We start from the raw sequence: 25,216 nt of genomic DNA, 5'->3' as shown, positions 1-25,216 counted from the left end.
GGTTGAGCCCAGTGTTCTCCCTCTGAAGCTCTTAGCCTCTCCCGCAGATCTGCATTTAGCATGGTGGCTTGATAGTGGTCCCTGCAGGGGCCCTCTCTCAACAAGGAGCGGTATGTGGTGGCCCCTACTCCTATTTTGTTCAGCATTCCTGTAGAGCAAGGAAAAAAGAAGGAGGTGCAATTTTTTGGCAGCTGGGAAAATTACAGTTTAGAAAGAGAGTACAGGCAGTGCAGTTGTCGATAGGAAATCACACTGGTGGATGAGAGCTTCAGCCCAGCACCTCATTGGGGCTTGGTGTCCTGTGAAGTTCTCCGTGGGCTTAAGGCAGCATGATGCCTGAAGCATGGTGGTATGGGGCATATGGGAACTGGTGACTGAGCAGTGCTGCCAGTTTGTTTTGCTCCATGTGTAATGGGGTGTTAGTTGTGTCCCACATGGATTGTCACAGCAAGGTTGCACCACCAGGACGTTTCTTGTTGGCCGCGGTGCCCATTTTGTCCCTGTCCTGCCAAAATGCTGGATGGGTGTAAGAGCAGAGTAATCATGAGGTAGAAACTTCAGTCAAGGCCTGCTCTGCTGTGGTCATTGCTACAATTGAGGGTCCACATTGGTTATTGGTGATATTTGATTGTGTGCAGCAAGTTCAGGCAAGGGTCGGGATGGCGGTTATTTCCCCAGCTTGGATTGCTGTTTACAGCCCCAGATGGTCTTGAAGCTTGCTGTCATGACACTGACAGTGCCTCACTGGCATTTTTCCTGGAGGATTCTTGGGGGCTGGAGGAGGACAACCTCAAGGTGTCCTTTTTCTTTTTTTTTTTTTGTTTATTTATGATTTTGCCAACATAACATATTAATCAAGGCACATTATATCTTGTTACTCATGATACAATGTAAGAATTTTAAATTGCCTATACATAGAAAACAAGTAAACCTAATAAACAGAGTGTCCTCAATTGTCTGCCTCGCTGCTTTCTCTTTCCTCCCCCCCTCAAGGTGTCCTTTAAGGAAGTTGTCTCTCCAGGTGAAGGGATCTGTCTTCAGGGGAGGATGCCAACATTAGCACTTCATTGACACACTGACTAGCAGTATGAATTGAGGCAGCACCACAGTTAGAAGCTGCAGATGGGGACTCATTTTTGAACGGTATGGAAACTGCCAAAGGCCTTTTCTTTGCAAAGGTTCTCTTAGATCAGTGGTCGGCAAACTCATTAGTCAACAGAGCCAAATATCAACACTACAACGATTGACATTTCGAGCCAAATTTTTTAAACTTAAACTATATAGGTAGGTACATTGTTATTAACTTAATTAGGGTACTCCTAAGCTGGCCTTTGCTAAAAACGTCCTCAATCTGATTGAGGTACGTTCGCTGAGGTCGACCCCTTCCAACTCTTCCATCCACACTTGTCTTGAGTTAGTCTTCACTGGACCAAACTTGCTGTTGTTGTGCCATCTGGATAGGCAGTGTCTTAAAAGGTGATGGAGGATAAAGGATATATTTTTTGTACATTTTTTTTGTCACACATTATCTCAAGCAAACTCAGGTTCAATGTGGCTTAGTTACATTTGAAAATACAGTAAGACAGAATAATAGAACTCAGTTATATCATGGGAGCAAGTACATGGATATGTCAAACATTTTATATCCAGCTGTGCATTTAAAAGTCTGCCCTTTAATGTGTAGAACAAATTAGTACTCTAAGTTAGAGTACTAATTTGTTCTACACATTAAGGGGCACATTAAAGGTTAGAGTCTCTATGGAACCAATACTTCTCTGACAGATGCTGAGCTTCAGAGGGCCTTTTACCTGAAAGAGCTGAGAGAGGGTCAGATTTGTGCATAAGAAAAGCTTGGTACATCTGTACCACAAATTCTGGGGGAAAACCAAAGCCAGAAGACCCCGCAAGCAAGAGAGAGGAACTATGTGCCAGTCATTCTGCAGCAACCGGTAAAGAAACAGATTGCTGAGCAGAAACAGCAGGGGAACCCAAAATGGCAGCGGTTCCCGCCAACGTTTTTAACCGCAGACTTTTCCTTCCCTGCCATCGCCTCCTTCCCTGAAGGAACCGGCACGCCTGAGTTTTTCCGACATGCTGATGGCTCGTCTTTTTAACCAGCACACTGAAAAGGAGGACAGCCGAATGCCTTGAAGACTGAAAACCAAGGAAGATAAATGGACAAAGCTGCCTGTGTGAAATAGCAGTGCTCTGGGATTCCCAGGCTGTGTCAAGTGACTGAGGGAGGGCAGACGGGGGTCTAAGCGGCGACTGGGGGGCCGGGGAGGGGGGGGGGGTTCTTTCTATTTTACCTTACCCTACGTGCTGCTGTGTGGTGCTCGGCTGCTGGCTGTGTGACTGGCTGCTGCTTGTCTCTGCCGGGGCGGGGCGTGTGCGGCCGCTGCTGCGCTGAAGGCATTTAAGAGAAGCCTGCAGCCCGCCTCCGGGGGCTTCTATTGGTCCAAATTGCCAGCAAAATGGACCAATAGAAGCCCCGTGGAGGCGGGCTGCAGGCTGAAGAGGGGAGGAGGGGAAGCTGGGTTTCGAGTCGGAGTCGGACGGGACCATAAAAAAACCCACGCTTGCAGTGCGGCCGGCGACGCGGAAAAAGCGCCTAATTGTGGAAGAGCCACACTCAAGGGGCCAAAGAGCCGCATGTGACTTGCGAGCCATGGTTTGCCGACCACTGTCTTAGAATGATATTGGTGAAGTGGAGGTGCCAGATTTAACCTGAGAGATACAAAGATTCTACCTCAAGAGGATCTAGTTAGGCTCCTCCAACTTCTGGAAGTAGATGCTGTAGTCCCAGCGCTGTCAAAGCAGGTCATGATCTCAGTAGAAGGAGGCTTATGTCTGAAGATTCTTAGTACTAGAAGATGGCAGCAGCTGTTCAAGCAGGCCTTTCTGGCCTTGGCAACTGATTAGTCATGTGCAGAGTGGGGGGAGGGGGGTAAGTTGTGCTCTCACAAAATGGGCCTAGCAGTTGCCAGAACACCCATGAGAGGCCGACCAAGAGTCTGGGGTAGATGTATTATATGACCCGATCCACTTATCTTCATAAGTTGTAACATCCTTGGGGTAGCCGATCTGGTGTCCAAAATGCATGTGACTAAGCTGCCCTTCCGGGGTCACCTTTTTGTTTGCGATGATTTGGTGAAACTGGTGAAGGCCCTTGGGGAAGTCAGACCTCAGAGACACAGAACTGGCCTCAGTTGACAGCTTGTTTGGCTGGGGGGGGGGGGGGCAGGTCTAGTTCCAAGGATTGGAGTCCCTAGGCTATCTGTCAGTCAGAGCTTAATACTTCACCTTCCCTGGCAGGAGTCAAAGGACCTCAGTGAGTATTGGCAGGGGCCCCTCAAAGGCTCAGGGGGTGGCTGGTTCTGCCACTTCTATCACCAGTGGGTGCTCATGGTGGTGAAGCATGGTTATGCCCTGTGGGGTTATTCAGGTCATATTTAATTCCTTTATGGCATCCTGTGGTTCTCTGTTCAAATGTGAGGCTGTGGAAATCACCTCTCATTGAGTTGCTTCATCTACAAGGCAATGGAGCTGGTTCCATGTCATGAGCAGCATCTTGTCCAGTACTCACTTTGTTGCGCCCAAGAGAGGACAGGCTCCCCCCCCAACACCATCTTGAACTTGAAGGAGGTTAATGGTCTGTGTGGGTACCTTACGTTTCTTCGAGACTGTAATAGTCTGGCCCGGGGCCATTCTTAACCTCCCTGGATATGACGAAGCCTTTCTGCACATTGTGGTCTGGGAGATGCATAGGCACTTTACTTTAGTTGTCATTTCTAGACACTTGTACCATAGAGTGTCAAAGCGGTTGACAGAGTGGGTGTTGGATACAAGGAAGGGACCAAGACAATACCTCTGGGTTCACAGGAGAATTAATTACAAGGGATCTGTGGTTAATCTAGGTATTTCATAAAAAGAGTTGTTTTTACATGTTTTTTTTTTTTTTTTTTTAAATGTACCCATAGTCGTGTAGCTAGTCCAATTTTAAATTTGTCTCTCCACAGTCTGGGGGCTTAGTATGCTAATGTTGCTCATAGATCCTGAAATACTATTTTTTTTAGCTAAGTGAAAGATAAGTGAAAAGGAGGCGTTATTCAGTCTTAAGTCTCTTAAGGGTAGGAATTCCACTTGCGTGAGCAAGGAGCTTGGCAGTCTCCTGTGAGCCATCTTGAATAGTGTGCAGGGTAGTTTGAATTGAATATCTTGTCTCTGCTGGTACCCAGTGCATTCTAAGTAGAGATGGGAGATGTGATCATGTTCTTTAGTGAGTAGATCAGTGGGATCTACTGTGTTTTGTACTGATTGAAGTTTGTGTAATTGGTTCTTTTGGAGTCCCAGTAGAGCGCTCGTTGCAGTAGGCCAGTTTCAATAATCTGAATTGTACTCTCATGAAAAAATTTTCTTTATTCACTGTAATCTTACTCATTATTGAGCATGGCTTTTCACCACATTCGAGATGTGGAGATTAGAATGACAGAGTTTGGTGCCAGTGCAAGTCTCGGACAGTTTAGTAGGTGGTTTTAGTGAGTAGAAGTTGGTTTCTAATAGGATCTGCTTTTCCTGTGTCGTTGGATATGTCCAACAGTAGGAATTTTTTTTTTTCTGAGTTTCAGCTTAACGTTCTCTATCCACATGCTAATCAGGCTGTGAGCAGTATCCTATCACCTCTCGTTGCCCTAGAGACTAGGGTGGACTCTGTGGGAATGATTACTGAGATATCCATCCGCCGTACCTGTATACTGTGAAGCCCTTTAGGAGAAATAGTTGGCATAAAGTGTATAGGAAGGTGTGAAATAGTGTGGGGGGAGAGGTGAACCTTGGGGTACTCGGCAGAGATTGCTCCGTTTTTCTGAAAGTACTTCATTTTGTTTTACTGAATATGATCTTGTATGGGAAGCTTTTGAACCAGGCTGGAACCTTATCTCCTATTCCGATGTGATTGAGATCTGTGCACTGTGCAAACATTCAGTTCAGAGCGAATGCCTGTTGGCCTAGTCAAACAACCCCACACTTTTTTCATGATCAGTAGTAACATAGAGATGATGGCAGAAAAAGACATGCATGGTCCATCCAGTCTGCCCAACAAGATAAACTCATATGTGCTACTTTTTGTGTATACCTTACCTTGATTTGTATCTGCCATTTTCAGGGCACAGACCGTAGAAGTCTGCCCAGCACTAGCCCCGCCTTCCACCACTGGCTCTGCCACCCAATCTCTGCTAAGCTTCTGAGGATCCATTCCTTCTGAACAGGATTCCTTTGTTTATCCCACGGGATAAACATAAAGGAATCCTGTTCACCTCTGCTGGGTAGTGAAATACTCCAAAAATAGGTTTGTACTCTCCAGAAACTTGAATTTGATACCATTCGTGGGACTGTGCTTGTCCAAGAAAAACATATGATGGAGTTTATAGGCTGGCTGAAACCAAACCTGCTACCAAATTTTATTGCTCAGTTTCGGCCGAAATGGAAAATGAAACTGTGCTGCAACCCCTCCAAGAGCAAAGGCAGAGTGAGGCCCTTTCAGACCACCCACCCCCAGGCTTACCTTAAAAGAATTGTGATGCTGTGGGGGCAGGATTGATCTGCACTCACCTATGTCAGCCTCATTGTCGACATGACTACCAGGACTTCAAGCAGCAATCTCTCTCCTTTTACTTGAGCCTAACATGGTGGGACAAGCCAATCCACCTCCTCTGGCAGGGGGTGGGGGGTCCCAGTGGACCTTTCTAATTGGGTGGCAGTGAGCATAGATGCAAGTCTGTTGGGTTGGAGGGGGGCTGTTCGTCTCCGCCGATTTACTCGGGGCCTTTGGTTAGGAACAGAGGCAGCGTGGGCCATCAGCTGGCTGGAGACCAGAGTCTTTAACTTAGCTGCCCCTGTTTGGGACAAAGTGGTCAGGTAATGATACATCCCACCATTGTGGCAATCAGACAAAGGGGAACCTAGATTGTGTTGTGCAGCTGAATGGAACAAGATCTCCTAGTGCTTTTGACAGTGCTCATTGTAGGGGTGGACAACATGCAAACAGGCTTTATCAGCTGGAATTACTTTAATTCCAGGAGAGTAGGAGCTGAATCTCTCGGCCTTCCAGTTCCTAGTTGGCTGTTTGGCGCTCATATGTTGTGACGATGACTTTCAGTGGAATGCAAAATGTGCTGTGTTCTTCAGCTGCAGGAAGGATTACAGCTTGACCAGCATCAGTGCTCTCATGTAGCTGTGGCCACAGCAGGAGCCCCTGTACATCTATCCACGTTGGCCCTTCAACAGCAGAATTGAGTATGGCTAAGCAGCTGTTTTCTCTTATTCCTTTTAGCCCCAGTCTGGCCTGACTAGTCCCCCACTCCCTTTTCAATGAGGTCAGGCATCCTGAGTTACAGTCTGGTCATCATGGAGGACCTAGATCCCTTTTGGCTTACTGCCTCTTTGGTAGTCTGGCCTGACTAGTTCCCCACTCCCTTTTCAATGAGGTCAGGCATCCTGAGTCACGGTCTGGTCATCATGGAGGACCCAGATCCCTTTTGGCTTACCGCCTCTTTGGTAATTGTTGCAATGCTTAAGGCATAGAGACTGTCTACGTTCCTGGCTTACATTTAGGTATGGTGTATCTTTGAAGGATGGTGCAGTGTTGTGGGGCAAGGTCCAGTGACATACCTTAATATGCATATTTTTTGCAGGGTGTTAACCCAGTGGAGTAGCTAGAGCTGACATTTGAGGTGGACCCAGAGCTAATATGGGTGGGCACTATGTATATAGGTATGAATAACGTTTCTTGGGATAATGTCTTAAAATGTTACTTGATGATGGATTTCTAAGTAGTCTGCCCAACAGCTGCCCTTCATTAACATAAACCACATACATACTTATGGAAAAATCAATATTTTTAAATAATTACATTGTCCTGAATTTTAAACAATCGAACATAAATCAACTATAATAGGAAACACCTTCAAACACAACAGGATCCCCACCGTCCAGCCCGTAGCTAGGCATCAGCCCTACCCTACCCCCATCTGTCCCTGTAGCCTAGTGTCAGCCCTGTCGTAATCCCTACCCATCCCTCCCCCCCATAGTCTGGCATAGTCTAGCCTCTCCCCCCCCCCCCGAGGTCACCGCCATTCCCCCTCCACCCACCCACCCCCCTCCGTCTGGCACCGGGCCGGGCCCCCTGCATTGAAATCACAGTTCCTTTCACCTCCATGTGAAAGTGCTGCAGGCAGCAGCAGATTGCCTCCCATCAGGCCTCCTTCCCTCTCTGTGTCCCGCCCTTGCAGAAGTTACATCAGATGAAGGCGGGACAGGGAGGGAAGGAGGCCCAAAGGGAGGCGATCTGCTACTGCCTGCAGCGCTTTCACATGGAGGTGAAAGGCACTGTGATTTCAATGCCGGGGGATCCGGCCCGGTGCCAGACGGAGGGGGATGGGTGGGTGGAGGGGGAATGGCGGTGACCTCTGGGGGGGGGGGGGGGGGGCTAGACTATGCCAGACAATGTGGGGGGGAGGGATGGGTAGGGCTTACGACAGGGCTGACACTAGGCTACAGGGACAGATGGGGGTAGGGTAGGGCTGATGCCTAGCTACGGGCTGGATGGTGGGGATCCTGTCGTGTGTGAAGGTGTTTCCTATTATAGTTGATTTGTCTGACTGTTTACAAAACTATCCTTTGGCTCACCTTTGGACTCCTACTTAGGATTCTGTGCCACAGTAGATGGATGAATCAGGTAGCAATACAATTAATTCCTGATACAATCCCTTACAGACAAACAGCAGTAACCTAAGGAACCACATGCCCAAAGGTCCCAAGTCAACACTTAGCAATGGTCTCTGTCTAACCCTGGACTGTAGAAGGAAACCAGTGTCCTGACCTTAATTATGAGATGCACACAGAAGAATCCTTGGCTACCTCGGTGTGACTGTACTCTAAGCCGATATTGCACTGATGGCTTCCAGACTGCACAAAGGTCATGCGATTAGGATGCCCTGCTCTGCAGCATCTTGGTCTGTGTTTTTAGGGGAAGGCTGTCTCAGCAGTGATGATTGAATGCTGGATGCAAGACTTTCTCAGGAGATAATGTTTATTGTAACTGGGATGCTAGGTAGTAGAGCTGTACCAAAGGTTTGGATTCGTTTTGTTCCCGATTAGTGCCCTGAATACATTATTCGTATTTGGTCGAATAGTGATTTAAATTTGAATACGAATAATCTGTGGCTGTACTATGCTATATGCTGCTAAAATAAACACGATTTCTGATTTCATGTTGATTCTTTTATTTATGTTAAAGCACAGTGCCCGTTATTCATATTAGGCCGAATGGTAAAATGTTGTTCGGTACAGCTCTACTGCATAGTACTGGTTGTTATTCAGTACAGCACAAGCTTGTAGTTCTGAGCACTAAGTGCTCATGCACTCAATTACTATGAACTACATCTTGGATAGTAAGATAGCCCTTATTAGAGAGAGGTGTCCGAGTCCATAAGCTGTCAGCTCCAAGTCTCTTTGGAAGAGTTAGTTACTCTCTTATGCTCTCCTTCCTTCTAGAATAGCTCAGCATGGTTAGCATAGTTCAGGGTCTTCTTAGGATGCACTTCTCATTCAGGAGCCATTGATTGTATGCTACACATTGTATCACATATAAAACAATTCTCTGCTTGGATTGATGGTTGCATTAATTCCTTCGGGACCAATCATGTGAAAAGGCTATGAATAATGGCTGAGGTAATGGACAAAACACAGACCAGGATGGATTACTTTATTAGATCGGTTTAGGTCTATGTGCATACAATGTTGTCAACCAAGGACACAGGTTTCAAAAACATCTTGTGGAAAGTCCCAGGCCCTCATGATCACACAAAGAAAAAGGAACAAAGGCCTATTATAAATGTGTTTTGGAATGTCCATCATGCAATACATTAGGAATCCATGATAAGATGGTTATGATGCAGTCTGAGTTTGGTTCATAGGTCTCAGTTAGTCTAATGCAGGCCTTATGCACACAAACAAGTATGGATATCACTACAGATTCAAAATATAGTGAGTTTAGATTCAAATGGGCATGCAATGAAGCCTGGCTGTGTTTAAACAGCTGAATCTAATTATCAATTAGATGTTCTTAAAGATGGCAGTTAACTTTTTCACATGGTGTTGAATAACTTTGTTTCTTAATTAAGTAAAGACCTCATAGACTTACCAACCAGAAACACAACAAGATCAGCTCGAACTATCTTAATCTCCACTACCCAAACAACAAAGGACTCAAATACAAAACAACATATGCATCCAGCTTCTGCTATTTAAGCGCACAACTATGGAACACACTACCAAAAACAGTAAAATCAACGTACGACCACCTAAAGTTCCAGAAAAAACTAAAGATGAGCCTGTTCCAAAAGGCATACCCCACCGACCCAACATAAGAACCAGAGTACCTATTACACAACAACACCAAGAACATAATGGACTCACCCCAACTCTCCCTCTTCCTACCTAATGTTTCCCCATTGTATCTACAATATATGAACCATATTCTACCACAATCACACCTTGAACTTGTGCACACTTTGTATTTGTTCAGACCGGAACTGGTGAACGCCGCTACGGTACTATATAAGCCACATTGAGCCTGCAAATAGGTGGGGAAATGTGGGATACAAGTGTAATAAATAATTTAAAATCTATTAATGTGTTTACTTAGGTTCCCTTTGTCCATAATTATATTTTGGTTAAAATCAGACACCGTTCAGTGAGATACATATGCAATAATAGGGGAAAGGTGGTTTGGGGGGGGGGGGGGGGAATTTATTCTCATCCACTGTATATTCCATTCTTCTAAACTGACCTAATAGGATGAAAAGGAAGGTGAACATTATTCATACCTGTTAATTTCCTTTCCTTGAATCCTACTAGACCAATCCAGGACCTGCCCTGGGCATATGTCTGGCCACCCCTCTCTTTCCCACTGATCTTTATGTTGTATAAATAGTTTCATGGATAAGATGAAGCTAATGTATTCTGCATTGGTTCTCTAAGGGGTTTTGTTGTGAGTTTTTTGTGTCGCACTGAGCTGCTCTGGCATTGGCATACTGAAAGTTTCCAGACTGCATCAGCCATTATACTGATAATGTTACTGGAAGAGTTTTTATTTTTCTACCTCCCTTTGCTGGTAGGGTGTTGGGGTGGGGTATTTATCTGGACTGTTGTAGCAGGACTCAGGGAAGGGATGTTGACAAGTTTGAATACATTTCACTTTTTTTTTTCTCCTCCCCTACATATGTATCTTTAACAACTGCACTGGGGATGTTGGTGCTTTGTGATTGCCAAATTCCCCATAGGCAAACAGGTTTATAGTATTTTGGTTTACAATTAACTACAGCAATGTTAAGGTGTAATTTTAAAGTAAGTTTGTATCTTGTATTTAAAGATTCCCTTCATTTTTAGAAGACTAGGTAGTGGGGAAGACCAAGGTCTGGTAGAGTTTTGTTTCAAACTACTGGTACCAGAGTGTTTGTGTTACATAAATCCCCTCTGCCGTTGACTTTTAAAAGGACAAATAGGGTCATTTGAATGGAAAGAATCTGTGTTATGCATAGTGGTAAGGAAAGTTAGTAGAAATTATCAATTTCAACTGTGGGATCAGTATAAAGTTTTTAAATGGATGCAGTTTAGTTTGAATGCCTTCAGAAAAAAGGGCAGTAGTAGCTTTCAATACTGACTGCTTTTCAAACTGCAATCAATCATTACACAAATTGGTTATTCCCTGGCATTTGGTGTGGTTGCAAAAATTGAAAATAACTATTTCAAATCCAGTTTATTCCCTTTTTCTAATTTGGGCAATATTGTTCACACAGCTTTTTTTTTTTTTCTTCTTTTTTCCCTAACCACTCCAAGAAGCATAGCTGTTGGCAGATTACAATTGAAAAAATAGCAATATCTAAAATATCAGTCTTACATGTCCCTATATTATCCTGATAGTGTCCAACTATTTTCCGGTTACAGAAACTGCAACTAGTTTTCAGAGGGAAATTGCTAGCAACTCAAGTGTTATATCAGTGTGTGACATAACTAAATGCTCAAAAAATAAACCCTCTTCACAGCACTTAAAACAAAATAGAGGTTTTGGGCTCATTTTCAAAACACATAGACTTACAAAGTTACATAGGTTACTGTGTAACTTTGTAAGACTATGTGCTTTTAAAATGAGCACCTTTGTATATTAAAACTGCACACATTTTAAAGATGTAATCATTTTTTTCAGATAGACATGAATGAATATATTCTTCCTACTATATGGAATGCTCACTTTCATTCATGGAACAGGCTTGCACCCATACTTCAGAAACCTGTGTTACTGCCACAGTTAAAACCAATGTATGAAAAACACAGTAGCAACTAATGGTGACTTTAGTGAGAAATGCTCAGATGGGTCTGTCCAATGTCTTGTACAAATAATGAATTGTGTTGAGTGTATTAACATGCATGAAATTTTTGTTTATGCTTTAGTGTTAAAACTAGAAGCCATTTTTGGCAGCTTTTGCTCATCAGTTTCCAGATCGGAAATACTCGATAAAATTATAAGAATGGAAGCAGGCAAGTTAATCACATTAAAGGGTCCTTTTACTAAAGTGTGCTAACTAGTTAGCATCTGAATTAGTGTATGACTACAGTAACCGTTACCATGCTGGTATGACCACATGCCCTGATTCACATGCTAAATGCTTAGCCTGCTTGGGAGCAGGGAATAGGTATGGATATCTAACTTTAGATATTCCAGATTGCACTGAGGGCATTGTGCATATACGCTGTCAGTACACTGAACCACATGAAAAGAAATTCTGTGCAGTAATTGTGTGGGAAGATGCTGGAAGTGTCTCCCAACAGTTACCACACAGGTTTTGTACTTAACGCATAGTAAAAACTTTACCACACTTTAGTAAGAGGCCTTAGTTATGACTGCCGTACAGTGATAAGCTGTGGCAGGAGTGATTTGAAAAAATGGGGAAAACTCACCCAGACCTAAAAACTATTGCTGTGGAGAGGAGAGTGTTTCCATATAAAAGAATTTAATGGTCTTGGGCAAATGTAGAAGAGTGAATAAGATGCTCTTTATGCCAGCTTTTATTTATAATTGCTTGTGAAAGTCTTAGTGTGAAATTCATGGTATATGTGCCTTTGTTTAAAAAAGTGATTTATTTCCTGAGTTTTGAACCTACATCATCCCTTTTCAGTTTTTTTAAATCCATTGTTTCTTTCCAAGCATTTACAATCTTTTAAGACGAGTGTTCAATTTTACTCAACCTGTGTGCACTCTTGAGGTTTGTGGTCCATAGCTTTAAATCTGTTCATGAAGACAAAAAAAGCTTAACTAGGTCTGGCTTGCCATGTATTCCTGCTGCTCCCTTTCCACAGTAATATTTTGGACAAAATGATTTGCAGAATTACATAGTGAGTAAATTGGTTTCCTGGCAAGTCCACACTTCCCACCCATCCTGTGTAGCCCACTCTATCCATGTGTGGTCCTCTGACTTGGAACTCTGTGCCCCCTTAATTCCACCTCCTCCTCCTCCTCTTTCTTCCACCACCCACCACATCTTTCTGTCTTCCCAGGCCCTGCTTGGGAGTAAAGACTCTGCCTTCTCCTCTAGAGCTCTGTATGGGATGAAGACAACACCTAAAGTTGCTGCTGCCTCATCTACCAAAATAAAATTCCACTTGTCCCAGGAAAGTGGGCTAGTAATGTTTTCTGGCTAAAATGAGAACCTACTTAAAAAAATTTTTTTTTTTTTTTTAAAGTATGAAGTTGTGTAACTGACATGTTAGTCCACTTACCTGCGTAGAAATACTGGTCAACAAATTGGGTAGTCAGATCATTGGAAAATATGCAAAGGATGATGTTGCCTGAATATAGTAACTTCCAAGTTGGATTACATCATCAATGTTCTACTTCAGAACTCTTTTTGGCTTTGAAAACACATTGCTAATATAATCCTTACATTTATGTGGGTACTTGATATACCGCCTTTCACAACAAATCAAAGTGGTGAACAATATAAAATAAAAGAATAAGAAAAGTGCCAAATTCAACAGAAGAGATGAAATAGATTACTAATTGATTTTTTTTTTTTTTAAAGTTAATGAAGGGGACATCACTTAAAAGGTAGTCACAAATATATTCTCCCAAGAAGGTAGTACTAACAATGTTCTGTGGCTCTTTTTGTTTTTTTATTAAATATCTTTGACCAGGAGGGGTCAGTATTGCATTTTACTTGTACTATACACACACAAAAGAGATTACTATAGATTTTTCTTTTTATAAAATAGATGACCACAGTTTGTTGCAAAATACGCCAGTTTTGTGGGGCAGCTCACGGGTAAAATATGTGGGAGAAAAAAGTTTGAGAAATTCTGCAGCTCATTTTACTTTATATTCAAAAGTTCAATATTTCTACTTATAGAAATAAAATAATTTTCCAAACTTCCTTGAGTCTGGGTGTATTTTATTTTTTATTGCTTCACCATTTTGTCTTTTCACTATTTTTCTCCTTGCTGCAATCTCTTGTTTAAAATGACTCTTCCTCTCTGTTCTCATTCCCCTAGTTTCATTTTCTGTCCTAACTTTTATAGAGCCTCAGTGCCAAATCTCTCACCCTTTCTATGCTGTCCCCTCCTCCAAGCTCTCTCCCCCAGTTTCCCTTTTTCTCTGTCAATCCTTAGAATTACATTCCTTCTCTTTTATCTTTTTCTACTATTCCCTCCCTTCCCCCCCTTTCTGTTTTTTTTTCTTTTTACTCCAGTCTTCTCTCCATCTTTCCACGTAAAGGGATCAATGCAGAAAGCTACTCTAGGCAATAGTTACCAATCGAGAGGAATGCACGCACCTTAACAGGTGAAAAATAGTGAAAGAAGTTCAATTCAGGAATTCACCTGTTCAGTAAACATTGATGCATACCATGCTAAATGGTAACTAGGCTGTTAGCTATTTCATTTTATGTCTTCCCACTCTTCCGGGACTAATGGGAATAGTCATGCCCATCAACCAGCAGGTGGAGATACAGAACACAGAACTTAGCTGTGCCTCATATTCCCAGTCAGCTAGCCCAGTTCCTCAGTATTTTCTGTCTCCAGCTGGTAGACAGACAAAGCTATTCAGCCTCAGGTTGTGAGGACATCGTTCCTGTTCCAGTTGGTCAGCCTGGTTCCCAATGGAGCATGGTGGATTGGAGGAGTCATATTTGGTGGTGCCAGATTCATGTCTCTTAGTCCATAGAGGTCACCCCTCACCCACATTTTTATTTCCCTTCTGGAACCTATTCAGCAGCTTTCGGCAAAAAAAAAAAAAGTTTAATGGAAGTGGTCTGCACGGGGAGCACCAGGCTGGTCTGAAGGGGAGGGGAGTGAGACTGCTCTCTCAGCAATCCAGGTATAGAGTGGGAGCTTGGGGCAGCAGACTGCAGTAAGTGGTTTCCTCAGAACCGTGGTTGGGGCTGAGCGGGTCACTGGTGCAGGGGGGGGGGGGGGACAGTTTAGATCCTCTGTCCTGCAAGAAGAAGAAACCCCCACAGGTTCAGCAGCATGATGGCTGCTCCGGAGGGAGTAAAGAAATATTTCCACTGCAGGGGACGTTGGGCATCCTCGGACCACTCATGGTGTGCAGACTAGTTACCCCAAGGCTAGTGAGGGGGAGGCTGAAGTGGACTGTGTAGCTTGAGAAGTGGACTCTGAAGCAGCTGACCTCACCTGCTTGTAGGCTGCCTTCTCGGACCACTCATGGTGTGCAGACTAGTTACCCCAAGGCTAGTGAGGGGGAGGCTGAAGTGGACTGTGTAGCTTGAGAAGTGGACTCTGAAGCAGCTGACCTCACCTGCTTGTAGGCTGCCTTCTCCAGCTACAGAGTCCCTGTGTCAGTGGTTGTGTGGTTCCCTATCAGAAGCAGGAATGGTAGCAATTTCAATGAGCGCTGCTGGGCTAGAGCAGGATTTTCCCACGCAAAATACTTCTTCCCTGAGTGGGACTCGGGGGGGGGGGGGGGGAGTTTCTGGAAGCAGGGAAAGGCCCACATCCTTGCAGAGGAAGGGAGGGGGGGAGACTGACAGCTCCTAAGAAATACCAAAGGATTTTCCAGAGGGTGCTAAAGAGAGTTTTTCTCAGGCTTCTCCTCTTTTTAATTTGGCTTCACTATACTTGGAGGCACCATCCCTGAGGAATAGCTTCCAAATGAAGAGGAGGATGATCCCAGAGTTCTTAGACTTTCCATAGGGAGGAATTGAGCTCTGTGATCTCTGAGGCATTGGCAGCCATTTCCATCGAGGAGGCATCGTTTGGGGACCTGTCTTCAATCATGTGGGGCCTTAGGGGATTGTCTAAGGCCTTCCCTATGCATCCAGACTGTCGAGGTTTGATTTCGGTGGAATGGGTCTCCCCAGAAATGGTTCTGAAGGTAGCTGATCGAGGGAAAGGGAGAAGTTGTGCCTGACTAAGGTGGATTCCTTGGTGACCGCGGTGACCAAGAAAACTACCCTGCCTGTGGAAGGAATCATTGCCCTGAACGATCTGCAGGATAGGAAGTTGAAGAGTGCCTTGAAACTGGTGTTTGACGTGGCTGCCCTGGGTCTGCAGGTGCCCATTTGCTGCTCCCTTGTAGCAAGATCATGCCTACAGTGGCATCAGCAGTCAAGAGTCCCCAGAACATACACGTGGCGGACGCAGTTTACTACATGTTGTGGGTGATGGCCAAGAATGTCATTTGTGGTCACTGTGAGGCAGCATTTATGGTTGTAGAATTGGGCTGCTGATGCAGCTTCTAAGGCCCGCCCGGTGAAGTTGCTGTTTAGGAGCAAATGGCTGTTTGGAGAAGACCTCAGCAATTTGGTGAATGAGTCAGAGGTCCGGTTTTCAGTTCTGCCAGTCTTCCTTTCGTGGGGACAAGAAGCCCACCACGCAGGCAACTCAGACTCCTAATGCCTCCAAGCAATCCCAGTGATACCAGGCTGGTTCACTCCTCCATCACGGTAGGAGGGCACCTTCAGGCATTTTTAGGAAGAGTGTTCCAAAGTAAGTATGGTCCAGTGGGGTCCTGGATATTTTACAAGACCTGGTGGTTGGTGGGCATGTCTATCCCCACAAGTTGGGAGTTCTCCCGCGTGGTCGCTCCTTTCTTCTTATAGTTCTTTGTTGAGGCAGAGCCAAGGCAACCCAGACACGAGGCACAATTGACTCCATGCTGTAGCTGCAGGCAATTGTGCTCATTCCTCCATTGAAGGCTAGGGCAGATACTTGATCTACTTTGTGGTCCAAAAGAACCAGGGCACTTTGCAACTGATGTTGGGTCTCAAGAACCTGAACTATTGTCTCCGTGTCTTCCATTTTCACATGGAGAAAGTTGGTCATAGCTTTGGTGCAGGTGGGGGAATTTCTCACTGCCCTCAACCTCAAGGAGGTGTTTCTCCATATTCCCATCTGGCTGCCCCATCAGCAGTACCTGCACTTTACAGTCTTAGGCGATCACTTTCAGTTCTGGGCCATGCCCTTTAACTGGTCATGATGATGACTACCTTTAGTGCCAGGGCATCAGGGTTCACCCTTAAATGGATGACTGGCTGATTCCCGCATCATCGTTTCAGGACAGTGTGGAGACGATTTTGCAGGTTCAGTTCCTCCAGTCATTGGGTTCGGTGATCAGTGTTGATAAGAGAAGGCTCACTTCATCTGACTCTGGAATATCTGGAGACTGTGTTGGACATGAAGAGGGAGAGTCGTCTTCATGTATCGCAGGCACTCATAGCTGGTGCAGCAGATCTGCCTTCTCCAGCAGATCAGGTCTCAGGTCAGGGGTTATGTCCAAGTGTTGGGATCCATGACGTTGGCAATGGAGGTGAGCATAGGCGTACATGTGTCCCCTGCAGCAGTCCTTTCTCGGTCGACGGTCTCTGGTTTCTCAAAATTACAGCATTCGGTTAACCTGGATACAGATGGCCAGGCAGAGTATGTGATGGTGGTCATCTCTGACCAGTCTCTCCAGTGGAGCTCCATTTCCCATTACTCAGTGGAAGGTGGTGACTAGGGTTGCCAGCTTGTGGCCTTTCAGAAGACAGTGTGTCGTTTTGGGTTCCTCATCTCGATCTGATGGCGATGAGAGCGAACACCAAGGTGCTGCAGTTCTTCAGTTATTCACTAGAGAGACTCCCTAGGCCTCGATGCTTTTCTTCAGGAGTGGCTGGAGTTGAGGCTTCTCTGTCATACTGCTGTGGCCGATGGTGGGCCAACTGTTACAGCAGGTGGCAAACCATTGAGGTAGGGTGATTCGGGTAGCTTCAGATTTGCTGCGAAGACACTGGTATGCAGACCTGGTGTGACGGTTAGACGGGGCCTCACTGTGCCTGCTGCAGAAATGGGGGCTACTTTGTCTGGGCCTGGTGTTCATAGGATCCTTTCCCCTTTGGTCATACGGCTTGGCCATTGAAAGGGCTAAGTTGAGGCAGAAGGGATATTCAGATTCTATCATTATGACTTTACTCTAGGAAATGCTCGATCTCCACAGTGTATGCACGGGTGTGGCAAATATTTGAGGGGGTGGAGAGAGAGGAGTTTCTCCCTTCTCTTCTACATTTTAGTGTTTCTCTAGTCTGGTGTACACAAAGAGTTAGCATTGGGCTCATTGAAGATGCAAGTGGCCACTTTGGCTTGCTGGAAAGGACGGCTTCAGCATTCCTTGTTGGCGAATTCGGGTGTGGTGTGGTTCCTGAGAGGGGTAAGCCATCTTACTCCACCATTCCACGCACTTTGTCTGGAGTGGAATCTCAACTTGGTTCTATAGACACTACAAAAACCTTCTTTTGAGGCTCTCCAGATGGCCATCCTGAAGGATCTGACGCTTAAGACGACGTTCCTGGTGGCGATAACTTCAGCGAAGCAGATGCCTGAGCTGCAGGCTCTTTTATGTTGAGATCAATTCCTCTTGTTTACAGAGGCTGGGGGTCTCTTTCTCAATGATTCCTTCATTTCTTCCTTAGGTGGTGTCCGTGTTCCACATTAATCAGTCTGTGGAACTGCCATCATTTCACAGAAGCGAAGATGAGACTATATTCTCGTCCCTGAAACTCCTGGGTGTTTGCAGGGCACTCCTTTGATATCTGGAGATTACCAATGACCTTTAGGAAGTTGGATAGGGTTTTCATCCGCTGGGTCAAACAGAGGTTGGGTCTCATGGCGTCCAAGCCCACGATTGCAAGATGGCTTAAGGAGACCATCGCCTCAGTTTGTATGTTTGCAGGGAAACTCCCTTCGGAGTTGAAGGCTCATTTTTCGAGACATACAGCAGCATCCTACGTAGAAACCACTTTGCTTTCCCTATAAGAAATCTGCAGGGCAGCGATATGGTCTACGCTGCATACCTTTGTAATACAGGTGGATGTGGCAGCTCATTCTGAGGCTGTTTTTGGTGCCTCAGTGCTGCGGGCGGCAGGGCCAGGGTCCCACCTTTGTTGTGGAATGCTTTTGAACATCCCACAAGTTTTGGAATAGCGGGAAGATAAGTAATAGAAGGAAAAATTGTCTTGCTAATTTTCTTCCCACTATTCTAGGAGCCCACTTGTGCTTCTGTGATCTTGTTTGAAGAATTCCACAACTGATGTTGATTGCTGTTTTGGCAGCCTTCCATTTGCCCGAGGCGCTGTCGTCTGTCTACACGGGTTTATGAGGATGCAGTCTTAGATTGTCTGGTTCTGTTTTTATCGTTTTAATGATGTATGGGTTCCAGGTGGTGTTTCTCCCACTGCTTTTCTACTTAAATACCAAGGAACTGGGCTAGCTGACTAGGAATATAAGGCATAGTTCAGTTCTGTGTTCTCTATCTTCACCTACTGCATGACTATTCCCACAAGTCCTGGAATAGCGAGAAGAACTAATGGAAAGAAAATTATCAGGTAAAACTTAATTTCTCCCTCTGGCCCAATGCAGAGAAGTACACAGCAGATTTTAAGACCAGCACAGAAATAGAAATTTACCACCACATATGAGGAGGTGTAGAAAGATTACTTCACCCTTTGTATCAAGACAGAAAAGCTAATAGCATCCCTCCACCCCCTCCCCCCCCCCCCCCCGAGAGCAGAGATGACCCCAATCTTTTGATTACCCACCTCTGATCCCACCAAAAAAGTAGCCCTTGTACTCTGGCAGCCTCCTTGCTGACCCCTGTCCCAACCCAATGTCCCTGCATTATAAAATATATATATAATAATCCCTGGTTTCTGTCGGCACCCCTCCTCCCCTATGGCTTACCTTTAAGAGGCAGGAGCGATGCATAATTGTTCCTGCTTCCATGCCATCAACTTATAAAATAACTATATATGACTCTGCACAGTGCATTGCATGGAGGTCAGTCTGCCAAATAGGGGGAAAATTCCCTTATTTTGTGGATTGACCCAGTGCAGTGCATCCCAGTCACAGCCATTTTCCAAGATAGCAGCATGGCATGGAGGCAGGTCTGACTGGATATTGCTCCTGCATCTTGGAGGGGAAAGCGCTGGAGGCCCATTGCACAATCCAGTCAACACTCGCATACTGACAGGAAGGGGTATGTTTTCACAATGAGCTGTGAATTACTGCCACGTTTTTATTGGTGCAGTAATTTACACACTCTTTGATCACTGCATCACTGGAGTATATTTTTCATATAATTTTGTGGTAGAACCCTCACGTGTAGCCATTGTGACACACGCTGCCCCATGACTTTCTGCATTGGCCCCAAAGTTCTTTTCCCTACCTTTATCTCTTCCTCCTTCAAATCCCTTTGTAACACCTTCCTTGCCAGCTAGCCTTATCTTTGCTCACCCTTACTGCAAGAGGAGAGTAGTGGTGATACAGGTCAAACTTGCTTAGACATAGGGTTTGAACCATAGATGATTCTGGCCTCAAGTCTGGAATGGTTGGCAGTAGGAGGCAGGAGATCTGAAGCATATCTGCTAATACTGGCTGGAGAGGATGGGGGAAGGGTATAATCAGTGTGAGGTGACAGGTCAAATTGTAGGGAAAGGAAGAGGACTCTTTAAATCCATACCTCCCTCTTATCTAACCCCCTTTTCTCAGTATTGCTTGACCCCCTTATTTAGTTGTAATTTCACAAGAAATGGCAGGTCCTGGAACAAGGGTTATATTATATGTTTCTTAAGTCTGTAAATAGTTTATAGCTCCTTAGTACAACTGTTAGCTCTCAATGTGTGGAATGTGTGTGAGACCTTCCCCCCCCCCCCCCCCCCCCCCGATAAAACACTTAAAATTTGGGAAAGTAAATGAAAATAGGTTGCCTAAGAATTTCAAAACCAGTTTGTATAAATTGCAAAGTGTATTATAAACTGACAACTGATATTCTTTAAGATCTTGGTTTCACAAGATTGAGATAGCATCAGCATCTTTAATGGTTGGTATGTTTTTGTACAGTAACTAATGAAATTGCTCCTTTCTTCCTTTTATGTGTGGCCCTGATTCTTCTGGACTGTCTTCTGAACTACATGATACCACCACATGGAATTATTTTTTCTTTTCACTTATATTGATATATTTCAAATGGACTTATTGAATGTACATTAGTGCAATGATAGATTCTCTCAAGGAGGCTCATCACAAATGGGTTCCCCTATGATAAACAGAGCAAACTCTGAAACTCCTCAGCCTCCAGTGGCTGCAGTAGGTACCGTGAGTGGTGGATCAAGTGGCTTTGGTAGAGGAGACCAAGGGGGCAACTTTGAAGGATCTAATAAACGTCGCAGATATTAATTTTTTTCTAATGCCTTACTGTTTAGAAATAATTCAGTGGTATACCTTTCAAATTTTAACTGTAATCTGAAAGACATTGTTCTGTTATTGTAGTGTTAATGTCTTATTTTGTAAGAAAATAGCCTTTTTTGTAGTTGTTCTAAGAGTTACTTTGTAGTTTAACATAGCAATTATCTGCATCATTGATAGTTGAATGTGTAACTTCAGCTTAAATGTGACCATACTGTAACATGCAGCTGTATGATAATAAAATCAATAAACAATCATCGATATGTATATAATCCTTTTCCATATTATCAAACACTGAAAGGTTTACAAAAAAAAGGTAGCCTATTGATCTGTTTTCTTCTGAGACTGAACTATAAGCAGTCTACCTAATGAAGACACCTTTCCTTGGTTCTGTAAGCTCTTTCATAATTTTGTAATTGAGAATAATTACATACAGTGAATTCTTACTGAATATTCCTATTAACTTGAGCATGCAGCTGTAATATTTTACTAGTATATAAAAATGACAAATCCAGTTTCCACTGATTTATGAAGGAAACTTGTTTTTGTGTTTAAGACTTAAATATTCAAACAAGGATATCTGAGCTGTTCTCGTTTGTCTGCAGTATGTTGCAAAATAGTGTTGTCTGAGTGCTGATTTTATATTATGATTTTTCATACTGTGAACAATGTTCTTAACTCAGCTTTAGCAGGCCAGAATTTTGTGTTTCTGATACATTTGATTGATAATCCTGCTTCACCTTGGGCATAGATAATGTACTATATCGTCCGTTACACATTTAGTTTCTATCAAATAAACTGTGACTAAGATGAACATCTTAAACATGTTTTATGTGCTGCTTAATAAAATGAGTTCTGAAATGAAGAAATGCTTTTGTCATATTAAAAAGCAAGCACCGTTTCCACTGAGCTGATTGTTTGAATAAAGCTTCATATATGTATATATATATTAAGAGGCTTTAATAGGAATTTTGTGTTTGAGGTTTTATTATTATTATTACTACTACATTATAATTACTGATTACTAGTTGAAAAATTTAGAATTATAAAATACTTCTGAAAGGAGAATAGTCTGGTTCAGTGCCTGCAGTCAAAAGTAGTGCAGAATTATTGATAAAGTAAAGCTGAATAAATTGCCATATGTTTTGATGCAGCAGAGGTATATGTTTTGTTAAATTCCTGAGTACTTAGTATGATCAGTGATCCTGTTTACATAACTGCAGGTTAGAACTGACATGACATTTTATGACACAGCTCATACAATGCTTATTTCCAAAAAAAATAAAGGAAAACTGCACCATACATTATAAATGGTACAGTATATTAAGTTAATGTATGTTGTATTTCTGTCTCAGTATTTGTGCTTGTTAAGAATAGTGGCTGTAAAAAGAAATTTTATGCTGATTTTTTTTTTTTAAATATAGCTGATAGATTTTCCATTACTTAATTTTCATAAATCACCCTATTTTTCAAATTTGCAAACTAAAAAGTTGTAAAGTAAATTTAATTGGTAAATGTATTTGCTACAGCCTGTACTCCTTCTGAACCATACAGAAGTGAGAAAATACATAACTTCAAGATGACAATACTGGTGCCTTCTATAAACTTTTCAATAGGAAAACCAGCAGTGAGTATTTAAATGTTATTCGTATTTATTCAGTGTGAAAGCAGCCATGCAGTCCAGTTTAAGAGACCATCTTAAGTCATGTGGCTTCCACAGAAACGGTCAAAGTATTGTGCAAATATGAGCAATTCATAGTCTTTTTATGTTGAGTTTTGTAAATTACATTAAAGCATAGGTCGGAAGAGGTTTTGTTTTTTGTTTTTTTAATTTCTCATTATGTAAGTAATGTTGAGACAATATGTTCTATAAAAAATCTTTTAATTTATGTATAAATGTAGCAAATGAGTATGCATTGCCATAAAAAAAATAGTTGCAATGAGGGCAACAGCAAGTATAACAGTGGGAGTAGGCTCTGGAGGCCCATTGCACAAGCCCCCCTCCCACCCCCACACACACATATGGAAAAGAAATAAGGCCCAGTGGGCCACAAGTCCAAGTCCCCCCACCAAGTGGTCTAGCAGCCAGCCCCCTTTCCCCGTACCTTTGCAGTGGAAGAGGGAGTATCACACAGGTCATATAGTAACAGAAATCCCACAATTTTCAACTAATAACTGTTGTGACAAATCTTTTTTGTTAATCTGTAGTCAGATTTCAAAAGCGAAATTATGAATGCGCACTCCCTCTTCTTCAGTGCCACCTTTGAATGGGGAGGGGGGGCATCTCGGGTTATGGTCCTGTTGAGGGGGATGGGGGATCCTGCTAGCATGCAAATACATGCTGTACAGGGCTCCCCAATGCTCCGCAAACCCTAACGCCAACTCTGAGCTGGCATAGGGTTTGTTGCGGCAATGTTTGGTTTGCTGCACACTATGCATTGGGGAGCAACAGGTAATGCCCTATTTAGCATGCATTTGTATGGTCATTGAGTTGGCGAGCACGTTGTTGCACACACTTGCTGGCTCTGATCATTGGGCAGAAGCAAACACCGGTGCTAGTACAGCGCTATTGGCCTCTAGCGCCTGTGTTTGCTTCTGATCATTGACACACAGATTTGAGAACCACTGCTTTAATGCATGGCTATGTCTGTTTGCCATGCTTATACAACTTGCTGCTCTTGTTTTGTGACAGCTCAAGTTATCTTATTTTTTAGGGCATGGTACTTGCCTAATGTAAAATTTGATACCTAATATCTGTAAAACATGCATGAGTGAAACCAGAGTATCATCATTTGTCAGTTATTCTAAGTATATTTTGTTTTAAAATACTGCCAGGAATATATAATTTTCCCTCTGTGCTGCTGTTGCTCTTCTTTCTGTCCTTGATGTCTGACATGTGCCAGCCTTTCTACTACTGCCGCTTCTCTTCATCTTTATACAACCTTGCAGTCCAGTTCTTTGCATTGCCTTTTATATTGGTTCAAAACATTATAGTGTCTGTTTTTCCTCCACATCTGGTAAGTAATTCTTGGCATTCCCTTTCAGAGTAGTATATATTCTGAGCCTACCCCCCTCCCCCCATTTTTTGTTTTATTTTTTGGTTTAATATTAGCGATGTTAATGATACCTTTCAAAGGGACCAGTTGGCAACCTTTAAAGATCACAGTTGTGCCATTTTCAGTCTGGTCTATTCTTATCCTTAAAATAACAGTTCATGTGTTATTAGTTAAAATTAGTGGGATTTCTACTGTAACTGTCGTGGCAAGTCGTTCTTCTGTAGTCAGATTTCAAAGGCGAAATTATGAACATAAATTTAGTTATTAAAGCTTATCTTCTCTGATGCCTACTTGATTGTGATTTAATAAGCATCTTGTTTTTAGCCAACCAGAAGTGAAGAATTGAGCACTAATCTGTTTATAAATTCACCTTAAATTACTAAAAATACCAGTTTAGTGACTAGTGTCCACAAAATATGATAGGAAGGCTGATTTGTAAATGCAAAAGGCAAGCAAAGATGTTCCATATAATTTTCTTGTGTGGGGAAAACAGGTTACTAGAGTGGAGTAGGAGAGTATCGTAATGCTTACAACAGTGGCCTGAGAGCCACACAAGCCAGGGTTCTTAACCTACTGATTCTATTTGTCATCTTGGGCAAATCACTTAATCTTTCGTTGCCTCAAGTACAAACCTAGGGGCCTGTTTAATAAAGTGCAGTGTATGGTTTTGTTTTTTTTTTTTTTTTTTTTTTGGGGGGGGGGGGGGGGGGAGTTGTTTTTGCACTTATGCATTATTTGGAGTTAGTGCACAGGGCAGGAACTTAAATGGTAAATGCATTAGCAGATAATACGATAAGTGCATCTGTGTTACCTTCTGATGCATTTACCATGACCGTCCTCTCTGGTGCAACATCTCTACTCATGGCCTTACTTGCTTTTCCAAATTATGATGATCGGGATGGGTAGGGATGATGTACGGGGAATTGATGGTGTTCTGTGCATGTCAAGTCTCTTGAGGCGATATTTTTGCTACACTAGGGGTGTTTTTAGCAAGCACTAAATCCTGTGCCAGCTACTTAGCAAGCTCACCAGGGAGAAGAATACGTATATAACTTGAATGTAATGTTCCCTGGAGGTACTATTGAAAGGGTATTTGCTAAATCCAAATCTTTGAGTATATGAATGTCCAGTATATTTAGTAATGTGATAACCCTGGCATTAATCTTCATACAGAGACTCTGGGCATGTGGGTTTGTTAAAGATAAGCATTAATAACTGATTATTCCTTTCCTGGTTTGCAAGTAATAAGAACACAGGGTTCTACTAAAAAAATGTTTCCAAAGACAAACCGCCTTCTGAAAGAAAGCCACTAGCAACACAAAGCAGTCAAATTTATAGCTGAAGGGTTGGAAAATCTGGCCAGATGTTTGTTT

The 25,216-nt window shown here is 43.3% G+C and overlaps 1 protein-coding gene across 1 annotated transcript in view; it reads left to right on the top strand.

Annotated features, from left to right (window-relative positions):
* PSPC1 (paraspeckle component 1) overlaps positions 1-21,656 on the top strand; it is a 243,843-nt gene extending 222,187 nt beyond the window's left edge. Inside the window, exon 10 of the mRNA XM_030200285.1 lies at positions 20,593-21,656. Within this exon, the coding sequence (XP_030056145.1) occupies positions 20,593-20,778 (186 nt within the window). The 3' untranslated portion in view covers positions 20,779-21,656. The remainder of the gene's footprint in view (positions 1-20,592) is intronic.
* The last annotated feature ends 3,560 nt before the right edge of the window (positions 21,657-25,216 follow it).

Source organism: Microcaecilia unicolor, chromosome 4 (genome assembly GCF_901765095.1).
Source record: "Microcaecilia unicolor chromosome 4, aMicUni1.1, whole genome shotgun sequence".
Lineage (NCBI taxonomy): Eukaryota > Metazoa > Chordata > Amphibia > Gymnophiona > Siphonopidae > Microcaecilia > Microcaecilia unicolor.
This window is presented reverse-complemented; position numbering and strand designations above follow the sequence as displayed.